The sequence below is a fragment of the Eubalaena glacialis genome, chromosome 8 (genome assembly GCF_028564815.1).
Source record: "Eubalaena glacialis isolate mEubGla1 chromosome 8, mEubGla1.1.hap2.+ XY, whole genome shotgun sequence".
Taxonomy (NCBI): Eukaryota; Metazoa; Chordata; class Mammalia; order Artiodactyla; family Balaenidae; genus Eubalaena; species Eubalaena glacialis.
The window spans coordinates 111,064,609-111,090,288 of record NC_083723.1 but is presented as its reverse complement, the minus strand read 5'-3'; the positions used below and the strand labels follow the sequence as shown (position 1 = coordinate 111,090,288).

Below are 25,680 nucleotides of genomic sequence, written 5' to 3'. Positions count from 1 at the left end.
CTTTTTATTTGTCAATTGTACCTAGTTTTTAATTAATTTAAAATAGCTTTTCCCATTGTAAATATAAATGTTTATTTTCTAAAAATTGGGAAATAGAAGAAAATAAAAGGAAGAAAAAAAGCTACTTATAACTTCTCTACTAAGTGATAAAAGTCTGCTACTTTGGTATATTTCTTTTGAGTCACTCTTCCATATCCCCCTCCACCTCTCCCAGTTGTGGGAACCTATTATTTGCTATACATTTGCCCGTGGTACAGTGTTGAACACAAAAGACACAGTCTTTAAACGGAAAGAAGTCAAAGTTTAATGTCCTTAAAGTTGTTTTTTAAAATTAATTTGCTGTTACAGAGAAATGCATAAATATAGTCTGTCTTTACAAAAATCATAGACAAGGCTTAAGTTTCCAATCCATCCCATTTTCATCCCATTGTTTCATAGGTGTAGCCACTATTACCACCTTGTGTTTAATTTTTTTCTGTGATTTTGCATATAAAATTATATATTTTCCTCGACTTATTATGGGATTATATTCCAGTAAATTGAAAATCTTGTCAGTCAAAAGTGCATTTAGTACACCTAACATGCCGAACATTATAGCATAGCCTAGCCTACCTTAAATGTGCTCAGAACACTTACATTAGCATACAGTTGGGCAAAAACACCTAACAAAACCTTTTTTATAATAAAGTGTTGAATATCTCATGTAATTTATTGAATACTGTACTGAAAACGAGAAACAGAATGGTTATCTGGGTACAGAATGGTTCAAGTGTATCAGTTGTTTACCCTTCTGATGGTGTGACTAACTGGGACATGTGGCTGACTGGGAGTTGCGGCTCACTGCCGCTACCCAGCATCACAGGAGAGTATTGTACTGCATATCGCTAGCCTGGGATAAGATCAGAATTCAGAATTCGAAGTACGTTTTGTCTTCTCCGAACACACATCGCTTTTGCATCATGATAAAGTTGCAAGTTGAACAATCATAAGTTGAAGACCATCTGTATGTTTGTATATAAAGAAAACATATGGTTTCTTTTTTAATGTAAAAACTGTCATATAGTACCTGCAGTTAGCTTTTTTCATTCAGTATGTTCGTATGTACAGATCTACCTTAGTCTTTTAAATTGCTGTAGTATTTCTTTTTGTTGATATGCCATAAATTTGCCATTTCCTATTGATGGACTTCTTTTGTGCGTGTGGCCTCACTGTGGCATGCAGGATAGTTCCCTGACAAGGGATCGAACCCGTGCCCCCTGCAGTGGAAGCGCGGAGTCCTAGCCACTGGACCGCCAGGGAATTCCTTGATGGACATTTAGGTTTCCAGTTTTTTTGCTGTTACAAACAGTGCTGGAACTGTTTGTACATGGTGCCTCATTAAAATGTGCACTGGTTTCTCTAAAAAAGATAAAAGGAAGTGCAATTAGTAGATCTTAGAGAATACGTGGTTATCCCTGAAATTTTACTATTTGTATTGCTCTTAAAGTTGGATCTTACAGCAGTTTATCTTATATCAGTCCTCTCTCAACTGGCATGTTATTGTTGTTTAATGTTTTATTTTATCCTTGTTAAATCCAACAAGTTATATTATTTTATACAGAAATAGAATATTCTATAGAAATATGATTCAATTTACATATATTTTTACTATATTCTTTCCTCACCATCTTCTTTAATCTCTGACTGTTCTTCTGAGATTATTTTCCTTCTTCCTGAAGAATATCTTCACAAATTCCTTTAATGGATGTCTCTTACTGGTAAACTGTCTCTATTTTTGTTTATTTGTTTTAATTTTAATTTAGCCTTATTTTAAAATCAGTTATTTTTATCATGGAAAATTTTAAGCATATGTGAAAGTAGACCAAATAGTGTGGTGAAACCCAATTATTTCCATTCCTCAGTTTCCGTAGTTACGGACTTTTGCTATTCTAATTTCATCGCTTCCCCATTCTGTGCCTCCTTTCCTGCTAAAATATCATACCATGAAGTCTGTAAATACTTTAGAATGTATCTCCTGTAGAAGAGCTTTTTAACAAAATAAACACAATACTACTATCATATTTAACTAATGTCTTCTAATAACCAGTCCATGTGAAAAGCTCGATTATCTCAAAAGATGTTGTTTTATCATTTTCTTTCATTCTTAAGGGTTATTGTTTTCAAGGAGCACAACTGTAGATTGACAGTAATTTTCTCTCAGAATCTTGAATATTGTCTTTCCCTTCTGGCTTCACTTGTTGCTATTGAGAAATCTGCTGTAAAGTCTAATTATCATTTCATTGGGTGAAGGGTGCTTTTTAAATGTTTGCTTTTGAGATTCTTGTTGCCTTTAGTGTTCTGCAGTTTCACTGTCTTGTGTCTGGGTGTGGATTTATTGATCTCACTTGGCTATGTTGTGCTTTCTGGGGCAGGGGGTTATTTTTAACCGTTCTGGGAAAATTGCAGCTATTATGTTTTTCTTTTAAGACTTTGAAAAAAGTAAGAACTGTATATTCAGAAACATAAAACATGTACATGTAAAACATGTAGACTTTAATTATATAGCAAACATCTTTGTAACCACTTCCCAGGTCTAAAATAGAATATTTCATTGAAGGTGAGTCAAAGAAGGTGAGCAAAGTCAAATCCCATGCTCTTGGATTGGAAGAATTAATATTGTTAAAATGGCCATACTACCCAAAGCAATCTACAAATTTAATGTGATCCCTATCAAAAATACCCATGATGTTTTCCACAGAACTAGAACAAATAATCCTAAAATTTACATGCAGCCATAAAAGACTCAGAATTCCCCAAAGCAGGAGGCATTACCCTCCCAGACCTTGGACAATACTACAAAGCTACAGTAATCAAAACAATGTGGTATTAGCACAAAAACAGACACATGGATCAGTGGAACAGAATAGAGAGCCCAGAATAAACCCACACACCTATGGTCAATTAGTCTTCGACAGAGGAGGCAAGAATATCCAATGGAAAAGGACAATCTCTTCAACAAGTTGTGTTGGAAAAGTTGGACAGCCACATGTAAATCAATGAAGTTAGAACACACCCTCACACCATACACAAAAATAAACTCAAAATGGCCTAAAGACTTAAATATAAGGCATGACACCATAAAAATCTGAGAAGAAAACGTAGGCAAAACATTCTCTGACATAAATCGTACCAATGTTTTCTTAGGTCAGTCTCCCAAGGCAATAGAAACAAAAGCAAAAATAAACAAATGGGACCTAATCAAACTTACAAGCTTCTGTACAGCAAAAGAAAACATAAACAAAATAAAAAGACAACCTACAGACTGGGAGAAAATGTTTGCAAATGATGCAACTGACAGGGCTTAATTTCCAAAATATAAAAACAGCTCACATATCTCAAAAACAACAACAACAAAACAACCCAATTGAAAAATGGGCACAAGACCTAAATAGACATTTTTCCAAAGAAGACATACAGATGACCAACAGGCACATGAAAGGATCCTCAACATCACTAATTATTAGAGAAATGCAAATCAGAACTACAATGAGGTACCACCTCACACTGGTCAGAATAGCCATCATTAAAAAGTCTACAAACAACAAGTGTTGGAGAGGGTTTAGAGAAAGGGAATCCTCCTACACTGTTGGTAGTAATGTAAGTTGGTGCAGCCACTATGGAAAACAGTATGGAGGTTCCTCAAGAAACTAAAAATAGAGTTGCCATATGGTCCAGCAGTCCCACTCCTGGGCATATATCTGGACAAAACTATAATTCAAAAAGATACATGCACCCCCCTATGTTCACAACAGCACTATTTACAATAGCCAAGACATGGAAACAACCTAAATGTCCATCAACAGACGAATGGATAAAGAAGGTGTGGTACATATATATACACAATGGAATATACTCAGCCATAACAAAGAATGAAATAATGCCATTTGCAGCAACATGGATGCAGCTAGAGATTGTCATACTAAGTGAAGTAAGTCAGAAAGAGAAAGACAAATACCATATGATATCACTTGTATGTGGAATCTAAAATATGACACAAATGAGCCCATCTACAAAACAAATAGACTTGCAGACATAGAGAACAGCCTTGTGGTTGCCAAGGGGAAGGGGAGTGGGGGAGGGATGGATTGGGAGTTTGGGATTAGCAGATGCAAACTATTATATATAGGATGGATAAACAACAAGGTCCTTCTGTATAGCACAGGGAACTATATTCAATACTCTGTGATAAACCATAATGGGAAAGAATATAAAAAAGAATGTATACATATGTATAACTGAATCACTTTGCTGTACAGCAGAAACTAACAACACTGTAAATCAACTATACTTGAATAAAAAAAATAGAATATTTCAAGTACTTCAGAACACACACCCCCCCCGCCCCCCGCCAAGCATACACACGTCTTCCTGTTCACCTCTTCATAACCCTCTCCCTTTCACCCAGAGGCAATCGCTGTCCTGACTTTTTAATCACCTTATGTGCATCTCTAAAAGTTTTCTTTTATCTGTTGAAATTTGTATGAGCACAGTTATATTCTACTTCTTGCTTCCTTGTTCAATACTGTATTTCTGGGATTCATCTTTGTTGTGTAGCTATAGTTCTTCATTTTTATACCATTGTTTCTTCAAATATGTTTCTTCTTTTCCTTTTCTCTCCTTCTGGTATTCCCATGATGCGTATGTTGACGTGCTTAATGGTGTTTTACATTTCTCTGAAGCTCTGTTCATTTTTCTTCATTTTTTCCCCCTCTCTGTTCTTTGGATTGCTTAATCTCTATTGATCTATCTTCTCTTTCACCAATTCATTCTTCTGCCAGTCTACATGTACAGGCTTTGAGCCCCTCTAGTGACTTTTTTATTTCAGTCATTGTACTTCTCACTCCAGAATTTCCATTAAAAAAAAATAGCATCTATCTCTTTATTGAAATTCTCTATTTGATGTGACATTGTCATTATATATTACTTCTTTAATTATGGTTTCCTTCAGTTTTTTGAACATACTTAAAATGGCTCCTTTGAAGTCTTTGTCTGTTAAATCCAACATCTGGTGGCTCTCACATGCAGTTTCTGTTGCCTGTTTTTTTCCTGGCGTATGGGTTATACTTTCTTGTTTCTTTGCACAGTTGTAATTTCTGGTTGGAAACTGGACATTTTATATAATATTATAGCAACTCTGGGTACTAGTCTCCTCCTACGCTTCCCAGGGTTTGTTATTGTTATTTGCTTATTTGTTTAGTGACTGGGTGGATTAATTTAGTGAAGTCTGTTTCCCTCTTGCAGTGTTAAGCGGCTGTTGGTGTTCCTGGGCGTGCAGATTTGGGTATGTCCACATGCATCCTGGGATGACAGTGTTTTGGGCAGGGCCCTCTTCCACTGTCTCTTTCATTGACCACACCCAGATGTTAAACTCCACAAATTGCGCGCTGACTGCTCAACAATGCCCTAGCACATAAATTGCTTCTCAGCCTGATTGAAAAAAAAAATTGAGCTCACTTGAAGGCATAGTTCTTGAGGTCAGAGCTTGAAATTTGTTCTGACCACAGGAGGGTTCATCCCAGCAGTTAAGAACCTGATTCTCCTTATTCTTTCCTGCAAAGTAGCTGGTTTATAGTTCAGCCTGTGTCTGACTCTCCTCCCAGTTGTCTTTCACTACAACCTTCATGGTTTTGAGATTGTGCTTAGGTTTGGACTTCAGACACCATTACAAATGAAGTCAGTTTTTTGGGAAGAGATTCAGAGCTATCTGTTTTAAGACTTGCTTTACCTTCCTGTTAAAATCTCTGGCTAAGCTCTGGCATTGAGTAGGGGGGGGCAGTGGTGCACTTTTTTCTCCGTGTGACACTCCCAGTTTAGTAACTGAGCACTCATTGGAGGGGTATACAGTAACCTCAAGTCTTGTCTTGCCTTTCCTGGTGTAGGACCCCAGCTTTATGAAGTAGCTGGTTGGAGGGCAGTCTGGGTCGTAGTATTTTCAACATGCAGCAGCAACATAGGTCTTCTTTCCCATGAGTGGCAGTTGGGTGGAAGAGGGGAGCCTCCATCTATTGGCTGCACTTAATGTGGAACTTTAGCTTCAGCATCAGGTAGCTTTGGGCAGGATGAGAAATGCTAATGTCCTGTCCCTCCTAGGAAGATGGCTCTCTGAGTGGTAACCCTGTGTTCTTGGCAGCGCCAGCCTGGAGTGAAGTTTGAGTCTCACTGAACTGCGAAGGGGGAGGGAAGGAGAGAGAGAACAGTTTTTAGTCAGATACCACATAGTATTGTTGTTTTTCCTGAGTTTTAGTAGATTTTCTTGAATAAGCGTTTCTTCATTTGCCTTATGCTCTTAGCATCATTTCTGGATAGTTTAAATGGTTGGTTTTAAGTAGTTTTCAGCAGTTTTGCTGGGGAATGAGCTCATGGAGCTCCTTACACTGTCACGCTGGAAGTGGAACCCACAGAGATCTTTTGAAAATATAAGTCAAATCCACGCCATTCCTCTCTCTAAAACTCTCGGGTCCTTTTCATGTATTTCGCAAAAAAAGCCAAAGCTATTCCAATGGCCAATGATGAACCCTTGCCAGTTCCTGGACCGCCACATCGCTCTGACCTTATCTCAAACACTGAATTTGCTGTTCTTCAAGCATTTCAGGCAGTCTCCCTTCTTGGGGTCTCTCTACTGATTTTTTCCTTGGCTGGTCTGTTCTCAGTGTATGCATGGCTTACTCAGGTTCCTCTGTTAAATGTTACCTTTTCAGTGAAATCTACTCCAACTGGCCCATTTAAATTGCAGCCTGACTCTGGTACCTTCTCTCACCTTTTATCATACTTAATTTACTGACTTATTATGATTTTTGTTTAGATTTTGAATTAGAACAGGAAACAAAGGTGGAGATATTTGCCTGTTAGGGTCACTAAAGTATCCCAAAGACCTAGACTAGAATTTGAAACAAGGGCTTAATAACTATTTATTGAATCACTGAGTGAATGAAGGTAAAAACGAACTTTTAGATGGCAAAAACCTTCAGTGGCCAGCCATCTAAGTTTTCTAATAAAGTTAAAACTTTTTACCTAGAGAGAATAATAAGTAATGTTATTGGTATACTGGGTACAATTAGAATAACCAGTTAGCTTTCTTGATAAGAGAGCCTAAATGTGCTCTTTTTTTTTTTTTAAACTCTCTCCCCCTTTAAAAGACTAATCATTGTTAAGTTCTGCCTACTATGCTTTTCATAGTAGAGATCTTTACCAAATTGGCTTGAATTAGATATTTTTACTTGAACCATTTTAAATGTGTTTGAAAACTTTTTTATTTAAAGGAAAGTTGTCACAAACCTTCTTTAAAATTGATTTTTCACAAAATGATCATCTTCAATTTTTTTTATACATTTATATTTTCATAGTGTTAGGTTTTTGAAAATATATTTGTATGCAGCAGTTGCATTTCTTTATGGCTTTGATTTAAATGGTTTGTCATCTTTGTTGTCTTTGTACAGCTGATAAATCGGTGGATTTTGTTGAACAGTTCTCCCAAATCAACATCACATTGCTCTAACTATGCAAATGAATACTACATGCAAATTAGAAATTACTTTTTTTAATAGTGTTACATCATAATAGAAAAACCTTTGCCTTTTCAGTGAGGTGTTCACAGAAGTCTATTACTATGTCTAATGTGTATTTGCTACATGTAGACTTGTAAAGATTAGCACAGTTTTGTTCAGTGACTCTTACAATATGTGCTTACACATTTATGGATGAATGAATAGGTACTTCCCTTTCCTTCACTCCCTTCCTTCCTCCATCCCTTCTTTCTTGTTTTCCTTCCATTTGACACATATTTGTTAAGTGTTTGCTATCTGCCAAGAACTCTTCTAGGATTTTTGGATACGCTAACAAGTGAAACAGTCTCTGTCCTCATGGAGGTTGCTTTCTATTGGAAAAACGTTGTTTGTCTCCTTCCACCCTTATCTACCCCTTCTCCTGCAGAAGATACTTAGGGGACATGATATATTATGTGAGATGACTTGTATGCTGATTTTTATTTACATCTTAAGAATATAAAGTACAGGGAATTCCCTGGAGGTCCAGCGGTTAGGACTTGGTGCTTTCACTGCCGGGGGCCGGGTTCAGTTTCTGGTTGGGGAACTAAGATCCCACAAGCCACGCAGTGCGGCCAAAAAAAAAAAAAAGAATATAAAGTACAAATAAGTTACTGAATAAAGAACAAATTGGTGGGGAGGTAGAAAGCAGCCCCACATAATCGATTTTTTTGTATAACTGCAGCTTAACCTTTTATGAGAGAGACTTTAAATTCTTAGATTTTTTTTCTGTGAGAAAATGTCTAAACGAGATGTTTATTTCTATGAGAAAATAAATAAGCTTTCCTGCCTTCCTAACTTGGGTATAGGCAGTCTTAGGTTCCATTGTAAATGTACATTCATGGTATATGTATATTGGTATTTTGGTATTTAATTTAAAAAGGCAAAGAGGTGTTGGTGCTGATATTTAGTCAGTTGACTTACCTTGCTCTTTCACTTGCAAACTCTTCATAGCTACTATTCAATCTGTTTTTGCCTTTGTGTAGTTTATATGAGTAACATGCTTTGTGAAGTATATGCCTAATTCAGAAACAGTGAACAACCTGGAGCATTGTTTCCTACTTTTGAAGAGTGTTGTCAGTCAAAACTGACATATAACAAATAATTCATTCCTCCTTTTATTTATTATTCATTCATCAAATACATGAGTGCTTACTATTTACCCCCAGTCATGTTGTAGCTGCCTGGCATACCATCGTAAATGTGATGCACCAGTTAACTTCTCTCCTGGAGCTTCCATTCTATTGAGAATGGACTGATTGTTAAAGAAACAAGAATTTCTATTTATAAAACATTGGCTAAGTAAAATATAAGCTGTGTGGTATTGTACGTAAATTTATTATAGGTTTTTTTAAAATGTTAGTTTATAGTTACATGTATATATTGAATTTATGGTTTTTATGGAAACTTAAGATGCTATTCTAGTTACCATTCAAAGTGTGTGTGTGTATATTTCATATCTATAAATAGCTTTTCTCTTATGTGTAATTATAGTGTACATATAATTTGGGGTGTATAATGTATTCAGGAATGTAATTTCTATGTAACTATTCAGTGGAATTGCATCATACACACATTTAACTTATCACAAATTCACTGCCACATTGGCAGAAAATTAAAGGATTAATTAAATAAAGCAACCAAATACTTAAGGTTTTTCGAAAGTGCTGTTTATTACATATTGCATTTAAGTGTGTATAGTTATATTTTCATTTTTAATTTTTATTGTAAAATATTTGTAACATAAAACTTGTCATTTTAAGTATTTTTAAGCGTACAATTCAGTGGCATTAAGTACATTCACAATGTTGCGTAACCATCACCACTTTCTATTTCTAAAATCCTTTTATCATCCCAAATGGAAACTCTGTACTTGTTAAAGAAAAACTTCCCATTCTCCCTCCCCCTCCCAGACTCTGTTCTGCTTTCTGTGTCAATGAATTGCCTATTCTAATTACCTTGTATCAGTGGAATCATACAGTTTTTGTGTTTTGTGACTGGCTTATTTTACTTAGCATAATGTTTTTAAGGTTCATCCACATTGTACCATGTATCAGAATTTCATTCTTTTTATGGCTGAATAACATTTCATTGTATGTATACACTACATTTTGTTTATCCATTCATCTGTTGATGGACACGTGGGTTGTATTGTGAATAATTCTGCTATGAATATTTGTGTACAAGTATCTGTTCAAATCCTTCCTTTCAATTCTTTTGGTATATCCCCAAAAGTGGAATTGCTGGATCAGATGCTAATTCCATGTTTAACTTTTTGAGGAACCACCAAACTGTTTTCCATAGCAGCTGCAGTTCTTGACATTTTATAGTGTTTTTTTTCTTTTCTTTTAATTTTTATTGGAGTTTAGTTGATTTACAATGTGTTAGTTTCAGGTGTATAGCAAAGTGAATCTGTTATACATATACATACATCCATTCTTTTTTAGATGCTTTTCCCATATAGGCCATTACAGACTAATGAGTAGAGTTTCCTATGCTATACAGTAGTGGCCCTATGTTTTGGTTTTTTTTTTTAACATCTTTATTGGAGTATAATTGCTTTACAATGTTGTATTAGCTTCTGCTGTATAACAAAGTGAATCAGCTATATGTATACATATATCCCCATATCTCCTCCCTCTTGAGGCTCCCTCCCACCCTCCCTATCCCACTATAGTGTATTTTATACAAATCTTTTGAACAGGGTCCTAAGTACAAAACCATGTATACAGCACTTTATGAGTGATAAGGAACTTTTGAACATGATTTTGAGTGTATGATTTTTATTTTGTACACTTACTCCATGGGAGGTTTTTGATGATGCAGGAGCTTTTTTATGTATGTCAGAATTTATACTGTGTTGTCTGTTTACAATAGCCAGGACATGGAACCAACCTAAATGTCCATCCACAGATGAATGGATAAAGAAGATATGGCACATATATACAGTGGAATGTTACTCAGCCATAAAAAGAAATGAAATTGAGTTATTTGTAGTGAGGTGGATGGACCTAGAGTCTGTCATACAGAGTGAAGTAAGTCAGAAAGAGGAAAACAAATACTGTATGCTAACGCATATATATGGAATCTTTAAAAAAAAAAAAAAGGTACTGATGAACCTAGTTGCAGGGCAGAAATAAAGAGGTAGACATAGAGAATGGACTTGAGGACATGGGGTGGGAGGGGGAAGCTGGGGCGAAGTGAGAGTAGCATCGACATATATACACTACCGAATGTAAAACAGTTAGATGGTGGGAAGCAGCAGCATAGCACAGGGAGATCGGCTCGGTGCTTTGCAATGACCTAGAGGGGTGGGATAGGGAGGATGGGAGGGAGGCTCAAGAGGGAGGGGATATGGGGACATGTGTATGCACATGGCTGATTTGTTTTGTTGTGCAACAGAAACTAACACAGTATTGTGAAGCAATTATACTCCAATAAAGATCTATTAAAAAAAAAAATGACCGCTTAGAGTTGAGCTCAAGAAAAGTCTGCCCCAACCAACACATGCTTGCTACCCTGCTCTCTGTCTCTGGCTCACTCTTAACCTGAAGTGGAGGACTGCCCTTCCCCCAGCTCATTGTGGTCCCCCCGCGCCCCCCGCCCCCCATTTCTGGGATTTGTAAGTAATAAATCTTGTAACTTAAAAAAAAAAAAGAATTTATACTGTGTTGTGTTATTAGTTGCAGGTGATATAGAGAACAAGAACTTAGATAATGAAGTAGGGATTTCCTGTAGAATTTAAATTTTTGAAAAAGTAATGTCACTTTTAGTTTCAGGACATTTGCACTATATACCGAAGAATATGCGACTGAGCCTTCAGTAATCATAACTTCTGTCTTACCATATTGGAAAGAACATGGGCTTTGAAGTTGGCAGTCTTACTTTTGCATTGTCTTTAACACCCCTCATTTTATTTATTTGTTTGGTTGTTTATTTTTAAATTTTTATTGGAGTATAGTTGATTTACAGTGTTGTGTTTCTGCTGTACAGCAAAGTGAATCAGTTACTCAGTTATACATATACATATATCCACTCTTTTTTAGATTCTTTTCCCATATAGGTCATTACAGAGTATTGAGTAGAGTTCCCTGTGCTATACAGTAGGTCCTTATTAGTTATCTATTTTATACATAGTAGTGTGTATATGTCAATCCCAATCTCCCAATTTATCCCTCTCCCCCTTTCCCCCCTGGTAACCATAAGATTAAACCCCTCATTTTATATATGAGGAAACTGATAGTGGCAAAACTGGGTCTGCAGACCAGGATTCCTGAATTGTTTATAAATATATACACCATTTTTTTCTTTTTAAAAAACTTATATTTTGAAATAATTATAGGTTCATAAGAAGATATTTCATTTTATTTTTCTTCTAATTATTAACAAAAGTCAGATTTAATTTTCCTAAAAGATGAAAATAATTTCTTTTTTTAAATTTAGCCATTTGAATTGCAAAAATGTTTGTTGTAGCAATACAGATAATACAGATTTTCAAAATAAAATTAGTACCTCCATTTTGTCTTTTGTGATATGGATAACATTTTGGTGTATAACATTCAATGTGCTTTATTTTCTTGGAGAAACAAATCAAATATATACACTTAGAGTTTTTATATTTATGTGGAAGTATATATTTACGTTAGTCTCCAGTTTACTTTTACAAATTAAAAAATCCTATATAATAGACATCTTCTGATTCAACACACATCAACCTTATGGCTATATCATTATTTACTTAATGATTTGCCAACTGATGGATAGTTAACATTGTTTGCAGTTTTCTACTCTTATGAACAATGCTGCAAAACATACAGCAAAGTACTTGGTGCACATGTGTGAGTATTTATGTAGGATAGAGTCTAAGGTGGTTTAAGGGAGTGGTTAAAAGCACAGATGTGGGGCTAAGACTTCCTGGAATGAATCCAGGCTGCACCTCTTAATAGCTGTGCAATTTAAGGCAAGGTACTCTTTGTGCTCCCATTTCCCTTTGTAAAGAGGAACTTAGATCAGTGATAATCTCTGCTTTGCGGGGAGACTAACTTTGACAGGCTGGTGGGGGAAAAATCCTACCTCACTGTTTACTAACTAAAGAGGTTGATCATCTTTTCATATGTTGTAATCATTTGTAATTCTTTTGTGAACTACTCATCATATTCTGTTCTCATTTTTTCTTTTGACTTGTTTGCCTTTTAAAAATTGCTTGTAAGATTTCTTTATATATTCTGGATAGTGACTCTTGTATACAGTGAATATATCCTTTACTCTGTTGCTTGCTTTACTCTGTTGCTTTAATTTGTCTGTTTTTTTCTTTTCACATTGCTAAGTTGATCATATCTATCTTTTATGAATTTCTGTTTCTGCTTAGGAAGACTTTCTGTATCCCAAGATTTTTAAAAATTCTATTTTCTTCTAACACTTTAATAGTTTATTTCAATGTATAGCTCTTCAGACAGATCATATGGGATTTATTTTGATTGCAGTGTGAGACAGCTATATACTGTTTCTTTCTTAAAATGGATAGACCAGGATCCTGTTACTGCTTTTAAATTGGGTCCATCCTCGCCATATTGATTTGTTATGTCCCCCCCCTTTTAAAAATAAATTTATTTATTTATTTTTGGCTGCGTTGGGTCTTCGTTGCTGTGCATGGGCTTTCTCTAGTTGAGATGAGCAGGGGCTACTCTTCATTGTGGTGCATGGGCTTCTCATTGCGGTGGCTTCTCTTGTTGCAGAGCACAGTCTCTAGGCGCATGGGCTTCAGTGGTTGTGGCTCGCGGGCTCAGTAGTTGTGGCTCACGGGCTCTAGAGCGCAGGCTCAGTAGCTGTGGCACACGGGCTTAGTTGCTCTGCGGCATGTAGGATCTTCCCAGACCAGGGCTCGAACTCATGTCCCCAGCATTGGCAGGCGGATTCTTAACCACTGCGCCACCAGGGAAGCCCTTGTTATGTCCCTTTTATCAAATATTAAAATCTCATTAATTTGTGGTTCTGTTTATAGATTCTCTATTTAGTTTCTTTGATCTTTTGTCTGTTTTTGTACCAATATCAAATTATTTGTTACTGTAGCTTTGTAGTACAGTTCAGTATCTGACAGTGCAGATCCCCACATTTCTTCCACAAAAGTTTCAAAGCATGTCTCATGCATTTACTCTTTCATGTAAACTTTAGAGTTAGTTTGTCAAATTATGTAAACAAACAAAAAATCTCCGTTATTTTGACGTAGCGTTTTAATTTAACAGTGACTTTAGCCTGAAAATTTTCAATTCTCCATAATCTAAAAAGATAAATTATTTAATTTTTAAAAAGACTTTGAGGCATGGAGGTCTATTTGTTCTCTTCCCCCTTTCTGTAGGCTTTTTGTAGCATTTCTATAATAAAAAGGAATATTTTAATTTTGTTTAATACATGTGTATTTTCCCAGAAGTGAATTTTTCATTGGCATATTAATACATATTTAATTGTAAACAATTAGGTTCTATGGCATATTTTTTTCAGGTCTTATGTTTTCTGTGGTAATGGTTTGATATTAACATGTAATTACAGGTAACTGAAACTGCTCTTCATTAGTTTTATTTTGTAAATTAGGACACATTTTAGACTACTATAATACTCTTTTAGTTATGTGGCAGTATAACTACTAGCTTTTAGGTGAAAGATAAGACAGTTTAGAGTATGTTTTAAGGTGAAGATGTTTCTGTATAGTATTTATTCCCCTAAAATATGCTATGATTAGTACTGGTTAGTATTAAATGTTTTAGCTAAAAAAAGGAAGTTCTTTTCTGTTTCTGTTGAATCAAAAAATTTAACAACCTCACACCTTTTATCTTGACATGAAGAATATACAGAATTCCATCTTCTGAGATAGCAAAAATTGATCTGATTAATATTTTTCAAATTTTTTATTAAATTTGATTCTTGATCATTGAATATGCCATTTTTTTCAGTAGTAAGCAGTATATTTTGTTTTTTCTTATGCAGGTCTTCGAAGTTCTACAGTTTAGTTCCTAGCGCTGAACCTCCTTCTCCCTTAAATTATTATAAACTTTTGCTGCTGTTTAATAAACGTGAAGATGTCTCGCAGTCCTGATGTGAAGGAAGACCCTGTGGAATGTCCTCTTTGCATGGAGCCCTTGGAGATAGATGATATCAACTTTTTCCCTTGCACCTGTGGCTACCAGATTTGCCGATTTTGTTGGCATCGAATTCGCACTGATGAAAATGGGCTTTGTCCTGCATGCAGAAAGGTAAATACTCCAAAATAACTTTGTGTTTAGTTTTTTTCCCCATGCCTATGAGTAAGTAGATTTAAAAGAATCTACAAACCTCAGATGAGATAATGTGTAGCATTGTATTTTTAAGATTTAATGAAGTGGAAAGAACACTTGCCTTGGGAGTCAGAGTCTTGGCTTTATTGTTAACTAAGTATATGACCTTGGTGAAGTCACATAACCTCTCTGGTTGGCCTTAGTTTTCTTATCTGAGGAGATTGACAAGGTTGGTGGTGCTGGCTGTTTAATAGGATTAAGGGTAGAGAGAGGCAGTAGATTTAGATAGGACGGTGTGAAATTGGAAAAACACAATCAGTATTACATCTGGGGGGAAATTTGCTTTAGTTTTCTAGTACAAAATAGTAGAGAAGTTTTGATGTTTACTAAAAAAGATCATGAGTTAAAATGAAAAGAGAAATCCTGGTTTAGAAGGTAATACTTACTCATTTGTTGGTCCTTATGACAATCCTAGGCTGATAGTGCTATCCCTATTGTATGCTTAAGGAAACTAGGCCTTTTAAGTAACTTATCGAAGGCATCAACTAATGGGTAGTAGGTTTGGGGGTCAAATGCAAGTCCTTTGAATCCTTTCTAAATCTAAAAAATCTATGATTTTTAAAATAGTATTCTGGGTTTTGTTGTTTTTATAAGCAGATGCAGCAATTACAGTGTAGTAAGTGACCTATTAGGGTGAGTAGGATTGCTGCATCTCTGTTTTGAAGGACTTTGTTACCACCTTAGGGACTAATGCAAATAGCTATTTTTTGCCTTATCTTTAATGTCTGTTTGTATGATTTAAACTTTCTTTTGTTTACCCATTCAAAGAGCTCTTGGTTCATTATTACCAAATTTTGAGAATTGGAAATGTGTTTTAGATACCTAGATTATTAAAAAAATAATATCTCAGAAGGCAATGTGTTGTCCAGTTGTTTTCTTTTTTTAAATCTAGTGGGCAGTTAACGTATATTATATGAATGAAAAAAGGTGAGCTCTACTTAAATGTTAATTAATGTAATTTTTATATATATATATGTTATATAACAGTAGGTGTTTATAATGTATATATATATCTTTTTATATAGTTCATATACTTTAAGAATGTGAATGGAAAGGTAAATGAAAACAATAACATTAGCTTTTTAAATTTGTGTTAATGAATTTTAAAACATTCAGTTGTATTTTAAAAATCAGTTCCCCATCATTCCATTAGAGGACAATTGTATTGAACTATTAGGTTGAAAGTGGTGACTTTCAGGATAACCTAAGACTATTTGAGGAAATAGCAAAGAAATTCATTTCAGTTTTAAGGGATTACCTAGAATCACCTCAAATCCTTAGAAAGTGGAGCAAAAAATAGAAAAAAATTTAAGATTAAAAACTAAACAGAGTAACTTCAGCAAAGCTGGTTGTTAGTAAAAGGGTTCCTTTCTGGGAGGACTAGTGTGAGGAATCTGGAGGGCAGAAGGCCATTGGGATCAATTTAAAGAAAAAGTGTTAACTCAAAACATATTCAGGAGAAGACTGTTGAAAAAAGGTAATAATAGTGGTGCTTCAAGATCCTAGGAAAACTGTCAGTGTGGTTGGTTGAGTACAGAGGCATTGGAGCAACAGTCCAACTTTTATGCCAGGTAGCAGAGACAGATGCCCTCTAGTTGGAACACTGATTATAAATTTAGGTCAGAGCCTTAAAGGGGATAGAAATACCCTGGAGGAACTAGGACCTCCTATGCTCAGAAGATGAACTATTAACATACCCTTTTGAGCTGTTTTTCCTCTCTGTGGTCACAAAAAAACATCCTACAGCAAACAGAAATAGCATTTTATAGACTGGTTGACAGAGTTCTTACATGTGCAACAACCAAGAATCAATAGGTATTTCAGGAAAGCCAACATTATGGAAGGGAAGCACAAAAATCAGTATATAGAAGAATCTAACATAAGTAAGCAAACAGAAAGAATCTTTTTAAAGTGTCATTGGTACCTCTCAAAGAGGTAAGAGAGAATGACATATTCATGTAGAAGGAACATTTTTTTTAAAAAAAAACAGAGATCTGCAAAATGAACAATCTTATAGATAGGTTGAAGAAAAGAATGAACACAGTTCAAGAGCAAATTAGCGAGTTGGAAGATTGTGCTGAGTATTTTTTTGCAGGATATAGTGCAGAAAGATAAAAAATAGAAAGCATGAAAGAAAAGTTAAGCAATGTAAAAGAGAGATCTACTGGTTCTAATCTCTGCTAAGAGAAGTTTTAGAAGCAGTGAGCTAAGAATGGATCAGAAGAAATAATGAAAGAACTAATAGAAGAAAATTACTCACTATGAAAAGCAGTTGTCCTCAGATTAGAAGGGTTCTCTAAGTATGAAGCAAGATGACTGAAAAATATCAACATCTATTTACATAATTGTGAGATTTTAGAATATCTAGAATAAAGACAAAGTTCTGAAAGTCCATGAGAGAAAAATACATAGATCACAAAGGAACAAGAATAAAACTGATGCCAGTGTTTTTGTTTTACAACCATAGAAAAGAGAACACAAACGAAAAATTTGTTTTTCCAAATTTTTGAGTGAAAATAAGTTTTAATGAAGAATTCTCAATTTCATTCAGATTTGAAAGCATAATAAAACATTTTACAGACATACAAAGATTAATCAGGTTTAATATCCGCTCTACATTACAAGTAGAAGAGTTGAGGATGACTGCTAGATTTTGAACTGAGCAACTAGAAGTAGAGAATGGCCATTAACTGAGATGGGGGAGACTGCATCTTCTAGGAATAGGGTTTTTGAGAAGATCAGGAACTCGGTTTTAAACATGTTAAGTTTGAGATTCCTATTAGAGACTTAAATGGAGATATTGACTAGACAGGTGAATATTCAATTTTGGTTTGGGCATGGAGATATAAATTTGGGAGTTAATCAATATATAGAATATTTTTATAAATTAATGACACTGGATTAAATCACAGAGAGGGTCAGTGGAAAAAATGAGAGATTGTCTAAGGATGAACACCAAGGCTCTCCAACATTTATAGAAAGAAAAGAAAAAAAAAATCCAGATTAAAGAAATATGAGACAACCTCCTTTTGGGTCTCCAAGTTAGAATCTTTAGCTGAGGCACTTATTGTTAATAGTCAGACCAGGAGTTTTTTTTGTTTTTGTCTTTGTTTTTTAATTTCTTGTTGACTTAATATCCACTTAATATCCACAACTCTTAGAACCTCTCCTTAGTCTCTTAACTACCAGACTTTGCTCATACCTGTCTCATGGCATGTAACACGGAAGGCAGACAGTGCAGGACACACAAAGTCTTGGAATCTGGCTTAGCTTTGCTAGAGAGTGCTGAACACACATAATTATGAAGCTGCCCATCTCAGTCAGAGACCAGCAAATCTTTACATCTCTGGAGCCAGCCTCAGTGGTTGTGTTAACACAGAAGGAAACCACAAGTGTTTCTGGAGAGGACCATGAAGCTACAATTTAGATACAGCCCAACCCTGCAGGGAGAAGCCTGTAGAAGGCGTTCTGTGAGATGTCAAATTGAGATGATTTAAATAAACTTAGAGATGCAGGTGGCGCTAGTTGAAGCCAGCTCCTGATTTTGGCTCACAAGATGAAACCTGTCTGTTTGCAGAAAAGGCCTCTTTTGTTTTAATAGCTTTGAAAAGCAGAGAGAGAGGCAGGTTTTAAAAACATATGAAGTTGAATGTTTCTCTTTGGTCCTAGTTGCTGAGCCTAGTGGGGTCAAAAGGACCTTAGTGCGTCCCTAAACAGGTGCAGGTCATTCCTTAGACTGCCTTTGCATGTCCTTTTAGTGCAGCATGTCTGAGAAAAATATCTGGTGGAAACGGCAGATGTGGGAACATGGGTGGTTTACTGATGTAGCACCATACAACATTGGCTCACATGGAAATTAGAGACTGGCCAAGGAAATGAAAACTTCAACAAGGGTATTATTTTCACCTCAGAAATAATAGAAGATATTGAATCCATGAAACAAGAACAGTATGGTATAAAAAATTCAGTGAATAAGAAACAGTTACTGAAAATTTAAGTATGATAGCAGAAATAACTCAAGCAAAGAGTTGGAAGATGAAGTTGAGATGATCTCTTAACAAGTAGTGCAAAAAGGCAAAGGAGAATGTTTGAGAGAGGAGATAACTTTTATTTGAGGATCAGTCCAGGAGGTCACATAACAAATAAGTTAGTATTCTAGAAAGAGATCACAGTGATACAGAGGAAAATTGTCTTCAATAATATATGATTGAAGAATATTCCCAGGACCAAAGGACATATTTTCAGATTAAAAAGGCACCAAAGAATACGAAAACGTTAATTCAAAAAGATATATGCACTGTTATGTTCCTTGTGGTATTATTTACAGTAACAAGATATGAAAACAACCTAAGTGTCCATCAATGGATGAATGGATAAAGAAGATGTGTATTCCACACACTGGAATACTACTCAGCCATCAAAAAGGTGGAATCTTGCCATTTGTGACAGCATGGATGGACCTTGAAGGGTCCATGCTAAGTGACATAAGTCAGATGGAGAAAGACAAATACTGTATGATTTCACTCATATGTGGAATGTACAAACAAAACAAAATAAATGAACAAACCAAATAAAAACAAACACATAGATACAGAGAACAGAGTAGTGGTTACCAGAGGGGAAGGGGCGGAGGGGGAGGGTGAAATAGATAAAAGGCATCAACTGTTTGATGACAGATAGAAACTAAATTTTTGGTGGTGAGCATGCTGTAGGGTACACAGAAGTAGAAATATAATGTTGTACACATGAAACTTACAGAAGGTTATAAACCAGTGTTACCTCAAAAAAAACAAAAAAAACAAACCACCAAAAAAGCAAAAACGCCCGTCAAGTGCCAGGCACAAACTTTTATTTTTAAGTATCAAAATACCAAAGAGAAAGAAATTCTACAAGTTTCCAAAGAGGAAGAAGTAGGTTGCACATAAAAGATCAGGAATCAGTCATTTCAGACTTTTCTAAATCAAGTCTTAAAGCTAGAAGACACTTCTGAAGGAAATTTATTTTCATTTTAGAACTCTGTATCTGCTTGACTTAATTAAGTATGAGGGAGTTATGAAAAGACATTGTCAGACCTGAAAGTTCTCAAAAATATTTTACCTTCTGTGCATTCTGTCTCAGAAATTTACTAGAGGATATGCCCCATCAATATAAAGGAATGAAGAAGAGAAAAAAAATACATGGGATAGAGGAAATAGATAATCAAACATAGGCAAGAAGCAGTGGGATTTCTTGGATGATGGGGAAAGATGAAAGATGTGACCTGTAGAGGGCAGTTAATCCAGAATGTGGCAAATCAGAAAGCTCCAAGGGGAATCTCTACAAAAAGATCAAAATGAAAGAATACTTGGTGTTTTTAAAGAGAAATGTCTTGTGAAGCCATTTCAACAATTGGAGGAAATTTGATGGTTGAATTAGTAATAAACACATAGAGATCTAATCAGACAAAACACAGTTATTAACTCTACGGGAAACAAAAACTTGCACAGAAAAGGAAAAGTAATCATATTATGCTGCAATGGCTCAGATATGAAGTAGGGGTTGAGATTTTTTTTTTTTTTCCATACAGATATCCTGTTGTTACTGCATCTTTTGTAGAAAAGACTACCCCTTTACTTTTTTTTAAAAATAAATTTATTTATTTATTTGTTTATTTTTGGCTGTGTTGGGTCTTCGTCTCTGTGCGAGGGCTTTCTCTAGCTGCGGCAAGCGGGGGCCACTCTTCATTGCAGCGCGCGGGCCTTTCACTATCGTGGCCTCTCTTGTTGCGGAGCACAGGCTCCAGACGCGCAGACTCAGCAGTTGTGGCTCACGGGCCTAGTTGCTCCGCGGCATGTGGGATCTTCCCATACCAGGGCTCGAACCCATGTCCCCTGCATTGGCAGGCAGATTCTCAACCACTGCGCCACCAGGGAAGCCCCACCCTTTACTTTTGAATGGTTTTGGACTCTCATGAAAATCAGTTGCTCATAAATGTGTCAGTCTATTTCTAGAGTCTGTATCTCTTCCACTGATGATTATGTCTATCTTTTTGTCAATGCCATACTGTCTTGACTACTCTAAATCTTCAAATCTGTTACAATAAAAACTTTCAAATTTGTTATTCTTTTTAGAATTTATTCTGTGTATCTGAACCTTAGCCTTTCCACATACGTTTTTTAATTAGCTTGTCATTTTGCACAAAAAGCCTACTGGAATTTTGGTTGAGATTGCATTGAATAAGCAGGTCAATTTGAGGAAAAACGACATCTTGAAAATGTTGACTCATATAGGTCATGAATAAGTTTTATCTTTCCATTTTTCTAGGTTTTAAACATTTCAGAAACAATGTTCTGTAGTTTTCATGTACAGAGTACAGCATGTTTTGTTATATTTGCCTATAACTATCTTTTTTTGTGGGGGGGGAATTTTTTTTGGATTTTTTTTTTTTTTTTTTTTGGCCACGCCACATGGCATGTGGGATCCCAGCTCCCTCACCAGGGATCAAACCTGTGCCCCCTGCAGTGGAAGGGTGGTGTCCCAACCACTGGACCACCAGGGAAGTCCCTGTGTTTTTTGAGCTTTGGCACATGATACTGTTTTTAAAATTCCATTTTCCAGTTGTTCATTGTCATTATGTAGAATAATTAATTTTTGTTAAATAGATTCATTAGGATTTTCTAAATAGATGATCACATCTTCTGTGGATAAGGACAGTTTTATTTCTTTCCAACCTTTATTTTTTTAAATTGTTTTTCTTGCCTTATTGCAGTGGGTAAGCCCTATACTATAACCTTGGATAAAAGTGGGATGAACACATATCCTTGTTTGTTCCCAATCTTAGTGGGAAGACGTTGAGTATTTCACTATTAAGTATGTCACTGTTTTTTTGTAGATGGTCCTTATCAGGTTGAGGAAGTTTGCTTTTATTCTTTGCCTACAGAGAGTTTTTTATCATGAGTGGGTGTTGCATTCTATCCAATGCCTGTTCTGCTTCTATTGAGATGATCGTGTGTTATCTCCTTTGTTCTGTAGAAACAGTGATTTAGGTTGATTTTTTTAATCAACCTTCCCTCCCAAGGGTAAATCTCATTTGATCATGGTGTATTATCCTTTTTATTTTCAATTTGCTAATATTTTCAGGAGGAGTTTTGCATCTGTGTCATGAGAGGTATTTATCTGTGGCTTTCTTTTATGTTGTTTTTAGATTTGGTACCAAAGAAATACTGGTTTCAGGAAATGTTTCCTCCTCTATATTCTGAAAGAGTACATGTGACTGGTGTTCTTTTTTATTTCCTCCCTAAATTCATTGTTTACACTCACTCTATCAGGGTGTCTTCAGGAGGGCTGTTATGAAAACTGGCTACCACAGGATTCCTGTATGTAGATTTCTGGAATTCTTTTTGTACTAGTTCCCCCTTTGTGGTATTTTGCCCAATAAATTTCAGTTCCCTCAACCTCTTCAAATTTTGAACACTGTCCCCCTCTGCTCATTGTGACCGTTGGACCCAGTGCCAAGGTCCAGTAAGTGCCAGAAGAGCAGAAAACTGGGACACTTGTGGTTTTCATCTTTTTCTTTCTTTTCTCTCAGAGGTCATAGACCTGCTGTTCACTGTCTGTTGTTCAGTGTCTGAAAACAGTTATTTCATATATTTTGTCTAGTTTTCTAGTTGTTTATGCTGGTAGCCCTAGTCTGTTACCATCTAATCTGCCATGGCTGGAGGTCGAAGTGTATAAATAATATTTGAACTTCATAATAATGTAATTGTGACCCTTGACCTAACCAAAATTAGGATGGAAGGTTGGAAAGTGGGCTTCGAATGTATGGTTAGGCTGGCTGAAAGAAATCTGAATCTTCAATTTGCATAATGTAATAATATTTAATACTGAAAAATCAGGAAGTAGCAATACAAGCATGTTATTTAATGATGTGATAGTAAATGACAAAAGAATCATCTAAAAGAATAGATTATTTTTAGGGAGAGGCAACTGTTGAGGGGGAGGAAGGATATGGGGGACTGCTCTTTTTCCTAATAAACCTTGTAGAACTGTTTGACTAGGAACACATACAAGAAAATTATCAGGGAAACTAGGGGAAAAAAGATAGAGTGGGCAAATGGAAATCATAGGAAAGAAAGTATAATAGTACTGATATTAGTTAGTCATAATCAAATTCAAGATCAAACACATTTAAAAAAGATAAAGAGGATATTTTTCTTACTGATGAAAGGTCCCCTAAAGTCACGAAACTTTTATTTACTTGAGAGAGCTAAGAAGTATATTGAGCTGATGTAAATACCAGGAGAAACTGCACCCACATGCATAATGGAGAGACTTCTAATTTCTGTATTTTAGAAATATATGAAGTACACAATAAAAAGGAAATGGAAAATATGATTAACACAATTAGCAAGCATGTGTGTGTTTGTGCATGCACACAACTCTGTACAAATAAATTTGTACAAAAGTTTAAAATACAGGTATAGTGGGCACAGAAATTGACTGTTAGGCCACAATGGATATATTAATCAGTTCCAGAAAGTAGAACTCACTTGCGTATTTCTATTTATTCCTCTTGGTGTTTGTAGGGCTTCTTGAATCTGTGGATTTGGTGAGTTTCATTAGTTCTGGAAAAAAATTAAGCTGTTATCTCTTCAGCTGTTGCATTTATTCTCTTTCCTCTCTTTCTGAGACTCTGATTAAATATTTTCCACATCTTTTCACTATCTGCCATGTCTTTTAATCTCTTTTCTGTTTCTTTCTTTTTCTTCCTTTCATGCATTAATGGATGATCTCTTCTGATCAATCAGAATTTTTTTTTAGGTCTAGTCTACTGAGTTTTTAAATTTTGCCATTGTGTTTTCCATTTCTAGAAGTAACGTTTGTTCTTTTTTGATACTTGATTTTTTAAAAAGCTTTTTATACCATGCAGATATTTTCAAGTTTGTCATATATTTGTTTAGACAGATTAGAATTATTGTTTTAAAATCTGTCCAATAATTCCAGAAGCTGAAGTCTTGTGAGGGATGTTTCTGTTGGTTGTTGTTCATGTTGTTTTATTTCCTTATGTGATTTGTTGTCTGTATCTGCTTCGTGGTTGTCATTGAATTATTTGTAGGGTTCTCCAAGGCCCAAGATGAATTTGCCCTCCTATAGAGAGGCTCTGATTTGGCTTCTGCTGGATCCTGTAAACATTGCCATTAGGGATGCCTTAAGCGTAAAGGTCTTCGCTCTGGCCAACCATAAAGGTCTTTTGTTCTCCTGGGTGCACATCTTCCCTGGGGTTGGTTTCAACTTCTCTAGGATGGTTTTCTTCTACACCCTTTTCCTTTTTTCTTATCTTGTACTGACCTCTGTGTAGTTTGTACTTACCCTGAGACAAAATGAGTTCTTTGGGGGTGGGCTGGGTCTCAGCTTAACGTGGGAGTGATCTCCCCCAAAATTCTTCACCTTGATTTGGCCTTGGACTTTTAATGCTGTCCCTCTTCCCCCATTTGTTCCTCTCTCCCATTTGTTGTTACTCAGACTTTCCACTTATCTCTCTGGGTTTTGACTTTTATCCAAAAATTGTCTTGGGACTTCCCCACTGCAGATCATTATTGTTTTTAAGATGTTGGTTAGAAAAAAGTTTTATACAGTATTTTTCATTGTCTTTAGCAAGAGGAAGATATAAAGCTGTAAATGCATTAATTAGGAAATGAAGAACAAAAATAGATGAACTTATTTCCAGGTTAAGAAACCAGAAAAAGAATAAACATTGTGACAGTGGAAAGTAGGGATTAAGTAGAATTTAGTGAAATAGGAAAAAAGCAATATTTCAGTAAAGGTTAGAGCTGGTTCTTTGAAACAACGAATAAAATAAAGTCTTGGTAAGTCTGATCAGAAAATAAAACAGAAGACACATGTAAATACACATGTAAATTAGGAATAAAAGTGGAAACATAACTATACATATGAAAGGAATTAAATGATTACATTAGAGACTATAAACCATCTTAATTAGTAGTTTGGCAATTTGTTGACAAATTAACACAATTAGAAATATTTTACACATTAAAAATGCTTCTCCACAGGTGTCCTATTTAACACTAGTTTGTAACATGCAGTAGTACCTTTAAAGAAAAATTTTTTACTTGTAATTTTTATTTGATCCTATATTCCTAGAAAATTAGGCTTAACCTATCTGTTTCAGTCAAAAAGTAGACCAGATATATTTTTCTTTATATTCATTTTTCGTACTATTACTAGCTTTGTGGGTCACGGTCTCTTTCTGCAGCTATTCAAATTATGTGTTTTCATCTCCCATCTTTAATCTACCTCCCTTCCTCATCTTGCTGTATTAGCTTATTAATTTTCTTTTATTGGATTTGTAGAGTAGGTTTTTATGATGGTATGTGTGTGGAGGAGGAACCATCATGGAATTCATGGTAAACTAATTTGTTCTCCTGTGTTGGTATCTTTCTGTATTGGTATGTGTAATGTATCACTGTGTAGCAGTTACATTCCAATAAAGTTGACTTGAAGTTGACTTTGAAGTCTTATGTAAGTATATTTCCATAGGAAAAACTTGGAATAACATAGAAGAAGATTGGGGTAACCAGTGTTATATACTCAACATGGTGGTGCATCAGTAATATACTTGATGAGAATTGATACTGCAACCCGATTTTTGGTAATTGTCATTCTCCATTTTTTTTTTTTTGGGTGTGTGTATGCATTTTTATTTTTTTGGCATTTATATTACTTTGCATCATCTTTTATCAGGATTTTACAGTGTCAGAGATTGTTAGCAAAGA

At 35.5% G+C, this 25,680-nt stretch overlaps 1 protein-coding gene across 6 annotated transcripts in view; it reads left to right on the top strand.

The window, feature by feature from the left end:
* Nucleotides 1–25,680, top strand: part of CNOT4 (CCR4-NOT transcription complex subunit 4) — a 146,624-nt gene that overhangs the window by 52,605 nt on the left and 68,339 nt on the right. For all 6 annotated transcript variants that reach the window (XM_061198073.1, XM_061198071.1, XM_061198072.1 and 3 more), the window contains exon 2: nt 14,562–14,827. In XM_061198073.1, the coding sequence (XP_061054056.1) occupies nt 14,654–14,827 (174 nt within the window). In that variant the 5' untranslated portion in view covers nt 14,562–14,653. The remainder of the gene's footprint in view (nt 1–14,561; nt 14,828–25,680) is intronic.